Here is a 14,080-nt window from a genome sequence, read left to right on the forward strand (position 1 = left end):
AAAAATTATATATTATAGGGGTACAACATAGTAATTCACAATTTTTAAAGGTTATATATTCCATTTATAGTTATTATAAAATATTGGCTATATTCCCCATGTTGTACGATATATCCTTGTAGCTTATTTTATACCTAATAGTTTGTACCTCTTAATCCCCTACCCCTATCTTGCCCCTCCTCCCTTTCCTCTCCCCACTGGTAACCACTAGTTTGTTCTCTATATCTGCGAGTTGGCAACATTTTAAAAATTTTCTTATTAATATATAAAATAGTGGGGCATCATGCAATTCATGGTTCCTTACATTAAATGAAATAATGATCTATATAACAGGTCTACTGCAGTTCTAGTCACACGGTTGGCACTTAAATAACTTTTAGTTCTTAAAGGCATGATGAGCAATACTGTAAAACACCTATACTTCAATTTTAAAAATAATAAAATAAATAATAAAATAAAATAATACAATAAAAGCAGCATGGGGAAAGAGAACTAAAATAACAAACAAAACAAGAATTTTTTTAAAAAGTAATTCTAACTCTGATTTTCAGGAAGCTTTAAGCCAAAGGAAATTCAGGATTCAAATGAATAGGGATGGCTCATTCTATTCAATATTTACATTTATAGATTGTGTGAAATCAGACATTTCCAATGATCAATATTAGTATTTAATACCATTATAAATGTTCAAAAGGACAAGTAAAGGTTACCTTTTACAATTTCCTACCTTCAGAAATGCTTCTGTTTGAAAGAAGGGAGAAAAGCTTCAATTGAGACAAAGCCTTAATACTTCAATTTTAAATTTCTCATCTTGCTCATGGGGGCAACATGAAGTTTTTAAGCATGAAAGGGTTCTGAGAGATAGATGCAGGGTCCTGAGTAGAAAACACGTGCTACATAATAGGTATTCAAGTTATATTTCATGAATAAATGGATTAAACAATGGATAAACATAACTGGAGAGTTCAATAATTTTTTTAACATTTTTATTGGAGTATAATTGCTTTACAATGATTTATTAGTTTCTGCTGTATAATGAAGTGAATCAGCTATATGTATACATATATCCCCATATCCCCTCCCTCTTGCATTCCCTCCCACCCTCCCTATCCCACCCCTCTAGGTGGTCACAAAGCACCGAGCTGATCTCCCAGGTGATGCAGCTGCTTCCCACTAGCTATCTATTTTACATTTAGTACTGTATATATGTCACTGCTACTCTCTCACTTCGTCCCAGCCTAATCTTCCCCTTTCCTCGTGTTCCCAAGTTCATTCTCTATGTCTGTGTCTTTACTCCTGTCCTGCTCCTAGGTTCATCAGAACCTTTTTTTTTTTTTTTTTTTTAGATTCCATATCTATGTGGTAGAACATGGTATTTGTTTTTCTCTTTCTGACTTACTTCACTCTGTATGACAGACTCTAGGTCCATCCACCTCACTACAAATAACTCAATTTCATTTCTTTTTATGGCTGCGTAATAGTCCATTGTATATATGTGCCACATCTTCTTTATCCATTCATCTGTCGATGGACACTTAGGTTGCTTCCATGTCCTGTCTATTGTAAATAGTGCTGCAATGAACATTGTGGTGCGTGACTCTTTTTGAATTATGGTTTTCTCAGGGTATATGCCCAGAAGTGGGATTGCTGGATTGTATGGTAGCTCTATTTTTAGTTTTTTAAGGAACCTCCATATTGTTCTCCATAGTGGCTGTATCAATTTACATTCCCACCAACAGTGCAGAAGGGTTCCCTTTTCCCCACACCCTCTCCAGCATTTATTGTTTGTAGATTTTTGATGATGGCCATTCTGACCAGTGTGAGGTGATATCTCATTGCAGTTTTGATTTGCATTTCTCTAATGATTAGTGATGTTGAGCATCTTTTCATGTGTTTGTTGGCAATCTGTATATCTTCTTTGGAGAAATGGCTATTTAGGTCTTCTGCCCATTTTTGAATTGGGTTATTTGTCTTTGTGATATTGAGCTGCATGAGCTGCTTGTATATTTTGGAGATTAATCCTTTGTCAGTTGCTTCGTTTGCAAATATTTTCTCCCATTCTGAGGATTGTCTTTTCATCTATTTTATGGTTTCCTTTGCTGTGCAAAAGCTTTTAAGTTTCATCAGGTCCCATTTGTTTATTTTTGTTTTTGTTTCCATTTCTCTAGGAGGTGGGTCAAAAAGGATCTTGCTGTGATTGATGTCATTGAGTGTTCTGCCTATGTTTTCCTTTAAGAGTTCTAGAGGAATTTCATTCCTCTAATTTCATTCTTTTACATGTAGCTGTCCAATTTCCCCAACACCACTTACTGAAGAGGCTGTCTTTTCTCCATTGTATATTCTTGCCTCCTTTATCAAAGATAAGGTGACCATATGTGCGTGGGTTTATCTCTGGGCCTTCTATCCTGTTCCAGTGGTCTATATTTCTATTTTTGTACCAGTACCATACTGTCTTGATTACTGTAGCTTTGTAGTATAGTCTGAAGTCAGGGAGCCTGATTCCTCCAGGTCCATTTTTCTTTCTCAAGATTGCTTTGGCTATTCGGGATCTTTTGTGTTTCCATAGAAATGGTGAAATTTTTTGTTCTAGTTCTGTGAAAAATGCCATTGGTAGTTTGATAGGGATTGCATTGAAACTGTAGTTTGCTTTGGGTAGTATAGTCATTTTCACAATGTTGATTCTTCCAATCCAAGAACATGGTATCTGTCTCCATCTGTTTGTGTCATCTTTAATTTCTTTCATCAGTGTCTTATAGTTTTCTGCATACAGGTCTTTTGTCTCCTTAGGTAGGTTTATTCTTAGGTATTTTATTCTTTTTGTTGCAATGGTAAATGGAAGTGTTTCCTTAATTTCTCTTTCAGATTTTTCATCATTAGTGTTTAGGAATGCAGGAGATTTCTGTACATTAATTTTGTATCCTGCTACTTTACCAAACTCATTGATTAGCTCCAGTAGTTTCCTGGTAGCATCTTCAGGATTCTCTATGTATAGTATCATGTCATCTGCAAACAGTGACAGGTTTAATTCTTCTTTTCTGATTTGGATTCCTTTTATTTCTTTTTCTTCTCTGATTGCTGTGGCTAAAACTTCAAAAACTATGTTGAATAACAGTGGTGAGAGTGGGCAACCTTGTCTTGTTCCTGATTTTAGACGAAATGGTTTAAGTTTTTCACCATGGAGAACAATGTTGGTTGTGGGTTGGTCATATATGCCCTTTATTATGTTGAGGTAAGTTCCCTCTATGCCTACTTTCTGGAGAGTTTTTATCATAAACTGGTGTTGAATTTTGTCAAAAATTCATCTACTGAGATCATCATATGGTTTTTATTCTTCAGTTTGTTAATGTGGTGCATCACATTGATTGGTGTATACTGAAGAATCCTTGCATTCCTGGGATAAACCTCACTTGATCATGGTGTACGATACTTTTAATGTGCTGTTGGATTCTGTTTGTGAGGTTTTTTTTGAGAATGTTTGCATCTACGTTCATCAGTGATATTGGTCTGCAGTTTTCGTTTTTTGTTACATCTTTGTCTAGTTTTGGTATCAGGGTGATGGTGGCCTTGTAGAATGAGTTTGGGAGTGTTCCCCCCTCTGCTTTATTTTGGAAGAGTTTGAGAAGGACAGGTGTTATCTCTGCTGTAAATGTTTGATGGAATTCTCCTGTGAAGCCATCTGGTCCTGGGCTTTTACTTGTTGGAAGATTTTTTTTTTTTTTTTTTAGTGGTACGCGGACCTCTCACTGCTGTGGCCTCTCCCGTCGTGGAGCACAGGCTCCGGACGCGCAGGCTCAGTGGCCATGGCTCACGGGCCTAGCTGCTCCGCGGCATGTGGGATCTTCCCGGACCGGGGCACGAACCTGTGTCCCCTGCATCGGCAGGTGGAATCTCAACCACTGCGCCACCAGGGAAGCCCTGTTGGAAGACTTTTAATCACAGTTTCAATTTCAGTGCTTGTGATTGGTCTGTTTATATTTTCTATTTCTTCCTGGTTAAATCTTGGAAGGTTGTGCTTTTCTAAGAATTTGTCCATTTCTTCCAGGTTGTCCATTTTATTGGCATATAGTTGCTTGTAGTAATCTCTCATGATTCTTTGTATTTCTGATGTCAGTTGTTACTTTGGAGAGTTCGATATTTTTAAAGAAAACTTTTGGGAAGTAAAGCAATACTTTTGCAATAGTAATAATCATTTGCATTTGTATTTTTGATTTTGTATTCTCATAAGGACACAACTAAAACTCTAATAAACTTTTTCAATAGTAATAATCACCACTTACATTAACTATTTTTTATTTTCATAAGACTGCAATGAAGTAAAATGATTAATCTATAATCATTTACATATTATAGGTAATAAAGCTACACAAAATCAAAAACGTGTATATAGCGAAATATATACCTAGTAAAATCTACAGGCATGGATAAAAAGATTCCCTTTACTTCTGAAGAGGTTAAAAGTTGTCAGAAGATATCAATCCTTGAAAAACTTCCAAAAAAAATAGAAAGTGAGAAATTATTTTTATCTGTACAAGATTCATATTCCTGGTCTCTCCCAGGATTATTTCACTAATACTAAACATTTACTAGAATTTTTGTTCATGTTCACTGTAGAAATCACAGATATTTTTAAAAGGAAAAGAAAGCTTCAGTTATAATACAAGTGCTCAGAAATAACAAAAATTATCATATTTTTGTACATATTTTTGTCTAAGATAAGACCATAGTCTTCTTGTGTTTATATATAATGAAATTGATTTTTTTTCTCAATATTCTACCAAAGTACATCTCTGCAGGTCAACATACATCTGTTATCCATGCCACCTTCAATGGTCACATATTACTCCATACCAGAAACACTGCAATTTATTTATAAAATCCTTTGAGTTCGTCTTAATACATTGCTATTTTAAGCAGTGTTGAGAACAACAAATTGTATGTTACCTATCTCTAATTTATCTCTAATTATTTACCTCTAATTTGTATAAAGAGAATTGATGTGTAAAGGGAATACACATTTTTTAAATGTGGTACTTATCACCAAATTGCCTATTTGAAAAGTCAAAAGCAACTCAGACTTTAAACAGCAGTATAAGTACCACTGCTCTTCATCTTCACAAACTTTGTGAAGGGAAAATGGTTTTTCATTCCTCTTTAACTTAAATTCCTTTTCTTACCAGAAATGCTAAATTTTTTTCCTATATCCATTGGTCACTTATGGATATGCAAAAAAGTATGTTGCTCAATTTCAACTTAGAGTTTTTTTCCCCTTACTGATTTCAAAGAATTCTCTGTAAAGTGAAGATATGTTTTCTTGCCTGATACAAATACGTTGATATATTTTAAAAGCTCATTGTCTTTTATTTTGTTAATCTTCTTTTCTGATCTACAGAGGGTTTTAATTTTTTAATGTTGTTAAATCAACCTCCAGAATTCTTGCTTTTGAAGTCATTCTTAGGAAGGTCTTTGTCAGCACACAAAAAAATGTATAAATAGGAATTTTGTTTTCTTCTGGTCGTTTTCTCACTTTGTATATTTAAAATTTTTGATCTGTACTCCATCTGAAACTTATTTTTGTGAGATAAAGATCTAGTTACTTTTCTCTAAATAGTTAGCAGTTTACTCCTGCACCATTTACAAACAATTTATTTTTTCCTTCTAATATGAAATGTCATCAGTTCAAGTTCTAAAGTCTTACATATATTTGGGTGTTTGGGCATTTTCTATTCTGTTCCATTCACTTATCTGTCTTTTCAGTTGTTAGTAAATGAATAATTTGTGGGAACTTACAGCACATTTTGATATCTAGAAGGGCAAATCTTTGTCTACTACATAAAACTTTTAATTTCATCACAACAAATAAAGAAAGCATGTGTAACTCAAAAATTTTTAAACCACCATATGCCTATTTGGTTTAAATATGGGAAGACCATACATTTTAAGAAAATGAGTCTTCCTATTCAAGGACACAGCCATCTTCCCACTTCAAAGCTGTCTTCTAAGGTCCTTCAGTAGAGAACATATATACATAGGTGTACACTGATATAAAACGGATACTGCACGCTTCCCTGGTGGCACAGAGGTTAAGAATCCGCCTGCCAATGCAGGGGACACAGGTTTGAACCCTGGTCGGGGAAGATCCCACATATTGTGGAGCAACTAAGCCCGTGCGCCACAACTACTGAGCCTGCGCTCTAGAGCCCGCAAACCACAACTACTGAGCCCGCATGCCACAACTACTGAAGCCTGCGCACCTACAGCCCGTGCTCCACAACAACAGAAGCCACCCCAATGAGAAGCCCACGCACTGCAACGAAGAGTAGCCCCCACTCGCTGCAACTAGAGAAAGCCCACGTGCAGCAGTGAAGACCCAGCACAGCCAAAAATAAATAAATTAAAACAAATAAATTAAAAAAAAAAAAGAATCCGTCTGCTAATGCAGGGGACACGGGTTCGAGCCCTGGTCCAGGAAGATCCCACATGCTGCAGAGACACTAAGCCCATGGGCCACAACTACTGAGCCTGCGCTCTAGAGCCGGCAAGCCACAACTACCTAGCCCACGTTCCACATCTACTGAGCCCACGTTCCACAACTAACTGAGCTCGCGCGCCTAGAGCCCGTGCTCCACAACAAGAGAAGCCACCACAATGAGAAGCCCGTGCACGGCAATGAAGACCCAACACAGCAATAAATAAATTATTTTTTTTTAAAAGATACGGGATTGTATCTGAAGAATTTTTAGTCCAGAAGTTGATCTGTCATGAGAATTATTTTCCTCATTATGCACTTCTCTGTAACATATAACATTACGGTATAAAAATGTGTACATTAAAAATAAGATGCTGTTCATGTTTAATTTCGTTTCTGTGATTACTGACATTCAGCCAAATGACTTTAAAACTGTCAGTAAAGTGCTCTATAAGGGGAATCATGAGCGGGTCCGAAACCAGCTAAGGCTTTTGCTGCCTATAAAGTCTGCGGGGCGCGGGACCCCACGTAGGTGTCCACGAGCCTCGGAGGGGAAACTGACAGCAGGGGCCCCACCCAGGCCCGCCCCGCCTCCTCCCGCCCGCCCCGGTTACCTGTTCATCTTGTCCCTGTCGTTCAAGCCATTCTTCCCAAGCAACAGAATCTGCTGCACTTTGGCTACGTTGCCCACGCTGGCAGCTTTGTGGACCTTCCCGAGATCCTTGTGTCGGATGTGGTACTCGGGCCGGGAGTTGACCCGATTACCGCTCTCTCTCCGCGGGCTGGTGGAGGAGCCGAAGGGCGACTCGCCCTTCTTACTTCCGAAGCCAAAAATCTTCTTCATCGCAGAGCCTACACGCTTCAGACACACCTCCCCTCCCCCTCGGCTTCTCACAGTCTCCTGAGCCTAACACTAGCGGTACAGATAAGCCAACGCGGTCTAGCCACAACATCCCAGCTGGGAAGCTCCGCGCTTTCTCATCTTTCAGCCCAGAATAACCGTAGCCAAGCGATACAGCTAAACACAGTGCGCGTGCGCGCCTTGTAAGACGGCGTCACTGCGCTTGCGCACAGAGGCACGGAGCGCAGGAGTGCCCAGTGCGCATGTGCGAGGCCCGAACGTCACAAATCTCTGCGATTGTTTGTGGGACGCGCTGGGTTGTTTTCCAACGGTGGTGCGAGCTGGCTGGGCGTTTCTGGACATTTGCAAATTTTAGAATCTCCCGTGAGAGAGTCGTCTTCGCATGCGACTGGGGCTAGAGTGGCGTGGAGCTTCAGGATGCAGAAGATCTCGTCCCCCAGAGAGCTCCCCTAAAAATACTCTGTAAATCTCCTTATCCCTCAGTTTATTCCTTTCCACATCCCTCTGGGCCCCAGGCTTTCTCCATGGAATTTAACAGATGTAACTACAGAAAGCTGTTTTCATGGTTCCAGAGATTGTGGCGACAGGTGTCATCAAGTGCAAACTTAGGAGAAACCAACGCAGTTTCTCCAGATGAAATGAAGACGCGTTTCCGCGTGCCTCCTGACCCTCCCCTGTGGCCCAGCGTTCCGTCTGCACATCTTCTTCACCTATATTTTATCCCCTAATTAAGTCTCTAAATTCAAGATTTATTTTGGAGCATGGTGTAACATATGAGAACTTTTTAAAAAATGGTTATCCACTTGTCCCAAACAATCCATCTTTCCTCACCTAGTTTACCCCTTAATCTTACATTTAATTCTCGGATATTTTTTCTGTTTCTGGGTTTTCCATTCTGGTCTGCTGCTTCTAGCGTCAGTAGTGTGTAAAATATAAATATCTATTACAGGTCCAAGGTTTCCCTCCTTAGTCTTCCTTTTCAGTATTCTCTTGGAAATGTTTACCTCTACATTATTTGAGATGAATTTTTAATCACTATGCCAAGCTAAAGAGAGATCTTAGTGAGATTTTGATTGTAATTAGGTTAAGAGAATTTTAACTGAGAATCAGTCTCTTGTATCAGTGTATCCAGGTACATGTTATGTCTCTCAATTTGTCTTATTTTATGTCCTTCATTAGCCTTTGGTAGCTTTTTTCATTATGTAAATCCTGTACACTTCTTGATATATCTGTATCTGGGCGCTTTTTTTTTGTAATGGTATATTATTCTTTCATTATAATTTGTAAACGATTATTGTTTGATATCTGTGTATTCGTTTGACAACAAGAGTGAAGAACTTTTTTAAGCTATAATTTTGTAACAGGAGAAAGAGTTGATAGTTTCTGGCAGTACTTAAGGAAGGCACACTGGTTGGTTGGTATAGATTGAAGAATATTGAAGAATAGTATGCAGGTGAAAAAAATCAAGTAGAATGCAAACAAGTACTCTGTTTTTTATTGAAGTATAAGATCGTTGCTACAAATTTAAAAAATCAATATAGCTAAATTTCCCTAAAATTCTATTAGCCAAATTTTTCAGTAATTAGCTAACTAATAGGGACATCTAACTTTCGTGTTTCCTCTTAATAGTCTCTTTGCTCCTTTGCTTTATCCACCCAAATCTGTTTCCCACTCCTAAATCTAATCATCATAGTGACCTTATGGAATCTTATCATCTCCATTGTTATGAAACCTCTTATGCTTTATCCTTGTCCCATATCTTTAAAATTTCCCAAACTTTAAATAATCTTTTCCCTTGCTTCCATCTTTCTCTATCTGCAATTTGTGTTTCCATCTCTATTCCATTTCTTAGGAATAAAGCAAAATAGGTTGACTCCATACTCCATACTGGTAGAAACAGGCGACTGTATACAGAAACTCCTTTTAATGTAGTACTTGATCCAGTAATTATACAATTACTGTAATTATACAGTTACAATACAATTAAACCAAACCTGGTATTGTGGGTGAAACAGACAGAAGCAGAAGCAGGCTCACAACAACAGTTAATACAAAACCAGCTATCCCAAAACTCAGCAGGTTCCTATTACATTTGTTGATGATTTCAAGATCAAAATCATGTTAATGATTTTAAGAATTTTGATTAACCAAATTAAAAAGTAACAGATACCACCGTTGCACAAGATGCACCAGCAAAATTTGAAAGTTTGGCAGCCATATTTTACAGCAAGACAAATGTGTAGATATTAATTTAGGTACTTATTCTTCAGAGGCCGTTTAATGCCATTTTGTGCTTTGTAGGTTGAATGATTTGACAACAAATTGCTTGGAATTAGTGACTCAGAAGTCAGGTGTCCAGACCTTCAGCAGAAATTGCTGCTGGGGGAATTCCCTGGAGGTCCAGAGGTCAGGACTCCTCGCTTCCACTGCAGCAAGCACGAGTTCCATCCCTGGTTGGGGAACGCGGCACAGCCAAAAAAATAAAAAGAAAGAAAGAAAGAAAGCAATTGTGCCGAAAAACTCTGGAGGGAGGCAGGGTCCCTGTTGAAGTGATAGCTGGTTCCAGGACAGTGTCTTCACTGGTGAAAGAGCAATGAACAAAAACAAAACAAAAAACAAACAAAAAAACATTTCTCAGGTCTATCCAGCTTAGCTGCACCAAATGGTTTTGATGTGTGTGACTGGTTTCAACTCTGATCACCCACAATTTTCTTCCTATAATAGCCCAACCAGAGAATCATCTTTTGTCCTCTATTTGTCTCCGCAGTACTCCCCAGTGTGACCTATGAGACCAGTAAAGGCTCCCTATTGTGACATCTGAAGAAGACTCTGACACTTGCTGATGCAGCCTGGAATGAGGGTCAAAGACACTACCAGGCTCTAGGGAGATAAGAACCACACACCAGGACTCCAGGTAGGTTGTCAAGATTTGGTTGACTCTAGTGTTTCTGTATAGACCAGAGATACTCAAGGAGTATACACTAGGCCAACTCTGAACTTCTGTATGTCCTTGTCAAATGCTTCCTGGATCCCCAAGCACTTGAAAGCTAAGATTCCCAGATTTCTTTGCAAACAGATGCCCTCTAGAAAGTTGTTGCTTGGGGACTTCCCTGGTGGTCCAGGGGTTAAGATTTCACGCTCCCAGTGCCAGGGGCCCAGGTTCGATCCCTGCTCAGGGAACTAGGTGCCACATGCTGCAACTAAAAGAGCCCGAGTGCTGCCAACTAAGACCTGGCACAGCCAAATAAATAAATAAATTTTTTTAAGTAAAGTTGTTGCTTAGAGCTCCCATGCCTATCTAAGACTCAAATAATGCCCTGGTGGTTTCCGGCATATTTATTTAATAATTATTTATTTAATATTTATTTAACATATGTTAATGGAATTAATAATGTCGGAGTAATTTTTTACTGTTTTATGATGAAAAACATGTTATGGATGCCTTAACAAATTCAGGTGGATCCAGTGTAATCACAAGGGTCCTTCATATGTGGAAGAAGGAGGCAGGAGTGTCAGAATAATGTGAGAAAGACTCGACAGGTCATTGCTGGCTTTGAAGATGGAAGGGGCCACAAGCCAAGGAATAGAGGTGGCCTCTACAAGTCGGAAAAGACAAGAAAACTAATTGTCCTCTAGAACCTCCAGAAAGGAATGCAGCCTTGATGTTAGCTCAGTGAGTATCATTTCAGACCTCTGATCTCCAGAAGTATACTATAAATATGTGTGGTTTTAAGCCACAAAATTTGTGGTAATATGTTAAGTGGCCATAGAAAATTATGGAGGGAGGGAGCTAGGAAGAATGGAAGAAGTGGAGATAGAGGGAAACAAAGAGGACTGGGTAGAGAGAGTCTAAAACTGCAGCACAGTTCTAACAACATTTCTGGCCAGGCCAAAGGGGAATCCTGGAGCCAAAGTCATATGATAAATAAATCCTGCATCTTCCAGGAGTGGGCCTGTATTTTACCCCTATTGTGGGTACAATGGCTGGGAGCAGTCGTGGGAAGCATGGGCATAGGACAGACGCAGACGTGGATCCAGAAGGACAGCTGCTGGGGCTGTCAGTCTACTATGTGTCCCAAGTAGGTTCCCCAGTTTGTCCAGGACTGGGGCATTCTTGGGACACAGGACTATCAGTGATAAAACCAAGACAGTCCTGGGAAAACTGGCATGGTTGGTTACCCTGTCCCTAGCACTGGAGACCTGATCTGAGCGTTTTCGTGCCCAACATACCCCTCGTCTCTGTGGCCCCCTTAGGATAATTTCTGCTTATCATGGCAGTTTATAGCTGGAAAAAATTTTCACCCTCTTCCTACCTTCGCTACCTAGCCAGAGTAGACACCATCTGTGACTCCTGAGATTCCATAGGCAGACTGGGGTGTTTGTAACTTTTCTTTGTAACTCTCAAACATTGAAACTCACTAGGAATGCAAGTTAAAATTTCAGCTGTTTTACTTCCATACTTCTCTCCCATAGAATCCAGACTATCCCCTGTGTCCCTGACCCCCCAGCATTGTGAGGATATGGAGCGTCAGTTGGCAACGTGCCTACTTTAGCCCTTCCAACGAGGGTCTTTGCTTCCTATGAGGAGAAGGCACTGAGCTTATTTTCTCTTATTCTTCTTATTATTCTCTTATTGGTACTGAGCTTATTTTCTCATGACTACAGTCAGCCAGCAATGCACTTCCATCTACAAGAAAAATGGGTTGGCATCTCTACTTCATAAAGTCTTAAGCCGTTTTTTGCTCCAGAGTCTGTGGCAAACATAGGACCTCTTAGTTTTATAGGGAGTTGGTACCAAGAAAGGTGTAATGGCCATCCCCTTTGTGGCCAAACCTTTTTCACTGGAAACAAATTAAGCACCTCAGTCACCAACCTGGGACCCAAGTGGGTTCTAAGAGGGGAAGGAGGTAGGGCAAAAGCTTAACATCGCCCCTCAGAACCTTGCACGTGGGGGACACAGTGTTAGGAGAATGAGGCATAGTTACATCCACTCTCACTACTAAGGTGTTCCTTCCTTCATATTTATTTTCTTATTTATATTTTCTAACTTTTCAGCAATAAACATATGTTGCTTTTGCATAGACATATAGTGATTTGTTTCTAGTTAAAATAAAATAGCTTTAAATATGTTTAAAGAAAGTTAAGATAAATTAAATATTTTCTGTTAGATTATAAAATATATAATTAGTAAATATAAAAATATAATTATTAAATACTAGCCTACAGAAGAATAAGCATATTACTGGAAAACAGTAAGAGGTGAGAATGTATTAACATAAGAGAAACTATACAAATCAATGAGAATGATATAGATTATTAATAAATGGTTTGGGAAAAATCAATTCGTGATAAGAAGTTAACTACATATCTCAACATATACACCAAAAGAAACTCCAGGTTAGTAAAAATGTTTAGTCTTTTTAATGAAACCACTAAATATTTTAGAAGAAAATATGGATGAGTGGTATTATTTGTAAGTTTTTGAAGATTTTTCAAACAAAAACAATGCAAGTGTCAAAAGAATATATCAGTACATTTGGCCACATAAAATTTGTGACCAAAAAATTTAGTCTAGGGCATTCCCTGGCAGTCCAGTGGTTAGGACTTGGTGCTTTCGCTGCCAGGGCCGGTGCAACCACACACACACAAAAAGTATAAATGGGGCTTCCCTGGTGGCGCAGTGGTTGAGAGTCCGCCTGCCGATGCAGGGGACACGGGTTCGTGCCCCGGTCCGGGAAGATCCCACATGCCACGGAGCGGCTGGGCCCGTGCGCCATGGCCGCTGAGCCTGCGTGTCCGGAACCTCTGCTCCGCAATGGGAGAGGCCACAACAGTGAGAGGCCCGTGTACCGCAAAAAAAAAAATATATATATATATATAACTGCAAATACAGATAAGGTATTAACATTCATAATTAATAAAATTAATTAATTTTATTAATAAATAAAATACTTAATATTAATAATTAATAAAACATTGTTTATAATCAAGGAACTAAATTTTTTCAAAAGATTTTTTTATGTGTACCATTTTTAAAGTCTTCACTGAATTTTTTACAATATTGCTTGTTTTATGTTTTGGTTATTTTGGCTGTGATGCATGAAGGATCTTAGCTCCCCAACCAGGGATCAAACCCACACCCGCTGCATTGGAAGGCGAAGTCTTAACCACTGCACCGCCCGGGAAGTCCCCTAAATTTTTTTTTTAATGATCAAAGGATACAATCAGTTCACAAATTAACCATGGGTACCAGAAGCTTTCTACTCTTACTTGATATGGATAGCGGTTCAACTTCATCATCTTGCTTCAAGACAACATTTGCTCATCAAATGCTGATAATTCTGTGGTAATTTAATCCACCGAGATCTTGATATTCTCACTACCTTACAGGACATCAAATTTACCCATTATGTGGATGACTTCATGCTGATGGTATCAGGTGCATAGGAAATAGGAGATAGTTTGAAAGTTCTGGTCAAAATTTATTTTCCCACTTATGATTTATGTTAACCCTCTTAAAAAAATCAGCATTATCCATTTAAAGAAATATTTCCCCCAGAGTTAAGCACAAATCCTAAACATCACCTTGGCATCATAAGTAATTTACAAAATGTAATGCTAACCATATAATCAGTTCTAACAATGACCAACAGCAGCTTTGGTGGATAAATGAAATTTGTGATTCGGGGTACTGAGAAGCATAGTAACAGTTCACTTTTAGAAAAGGTGTATTTAAAAAAACAGGTGTATTT

General features: G+C 38.7%; 1 protein-coding gene across 1 annotated transcript in view; it reads right to left on the minus strand.

Annotated features, from left to right (window-relative positions):
• LOC307050997 (ankyrin repeat domain-containing protein 26-like) overlaps positions 1 to 7,310 on the minus strand; it is a gene marked incomplete at its 5' end in the record, with an annotated part of 144,022 nt that extends 136,712 nt beyond the window's left edge. The window contains 1 exon segment of the mRNA XM_079701311.1: positions 7,081 to 7,310. Within this exon segment, the coding sequence (XP_079557437.1) occupies positions 7,081 to 7,310 (230 nt within the window).
• Between the last annotated feature and the right edge of the window lie 6,770 nt (positions 7,311 to 14,080).

Source organism: Hyperoodon ampullatus (assembly GCF_949752795.1).
Source record: "Hyperoodon ampullatus genome assembly, chromosome: 3".
NCBI lineage: Eukaryota > Metazoa > Chordata > Mammalia > Artiodactyla > Ziphiidae > Hyperoodon > Hyperoodon ampullatus.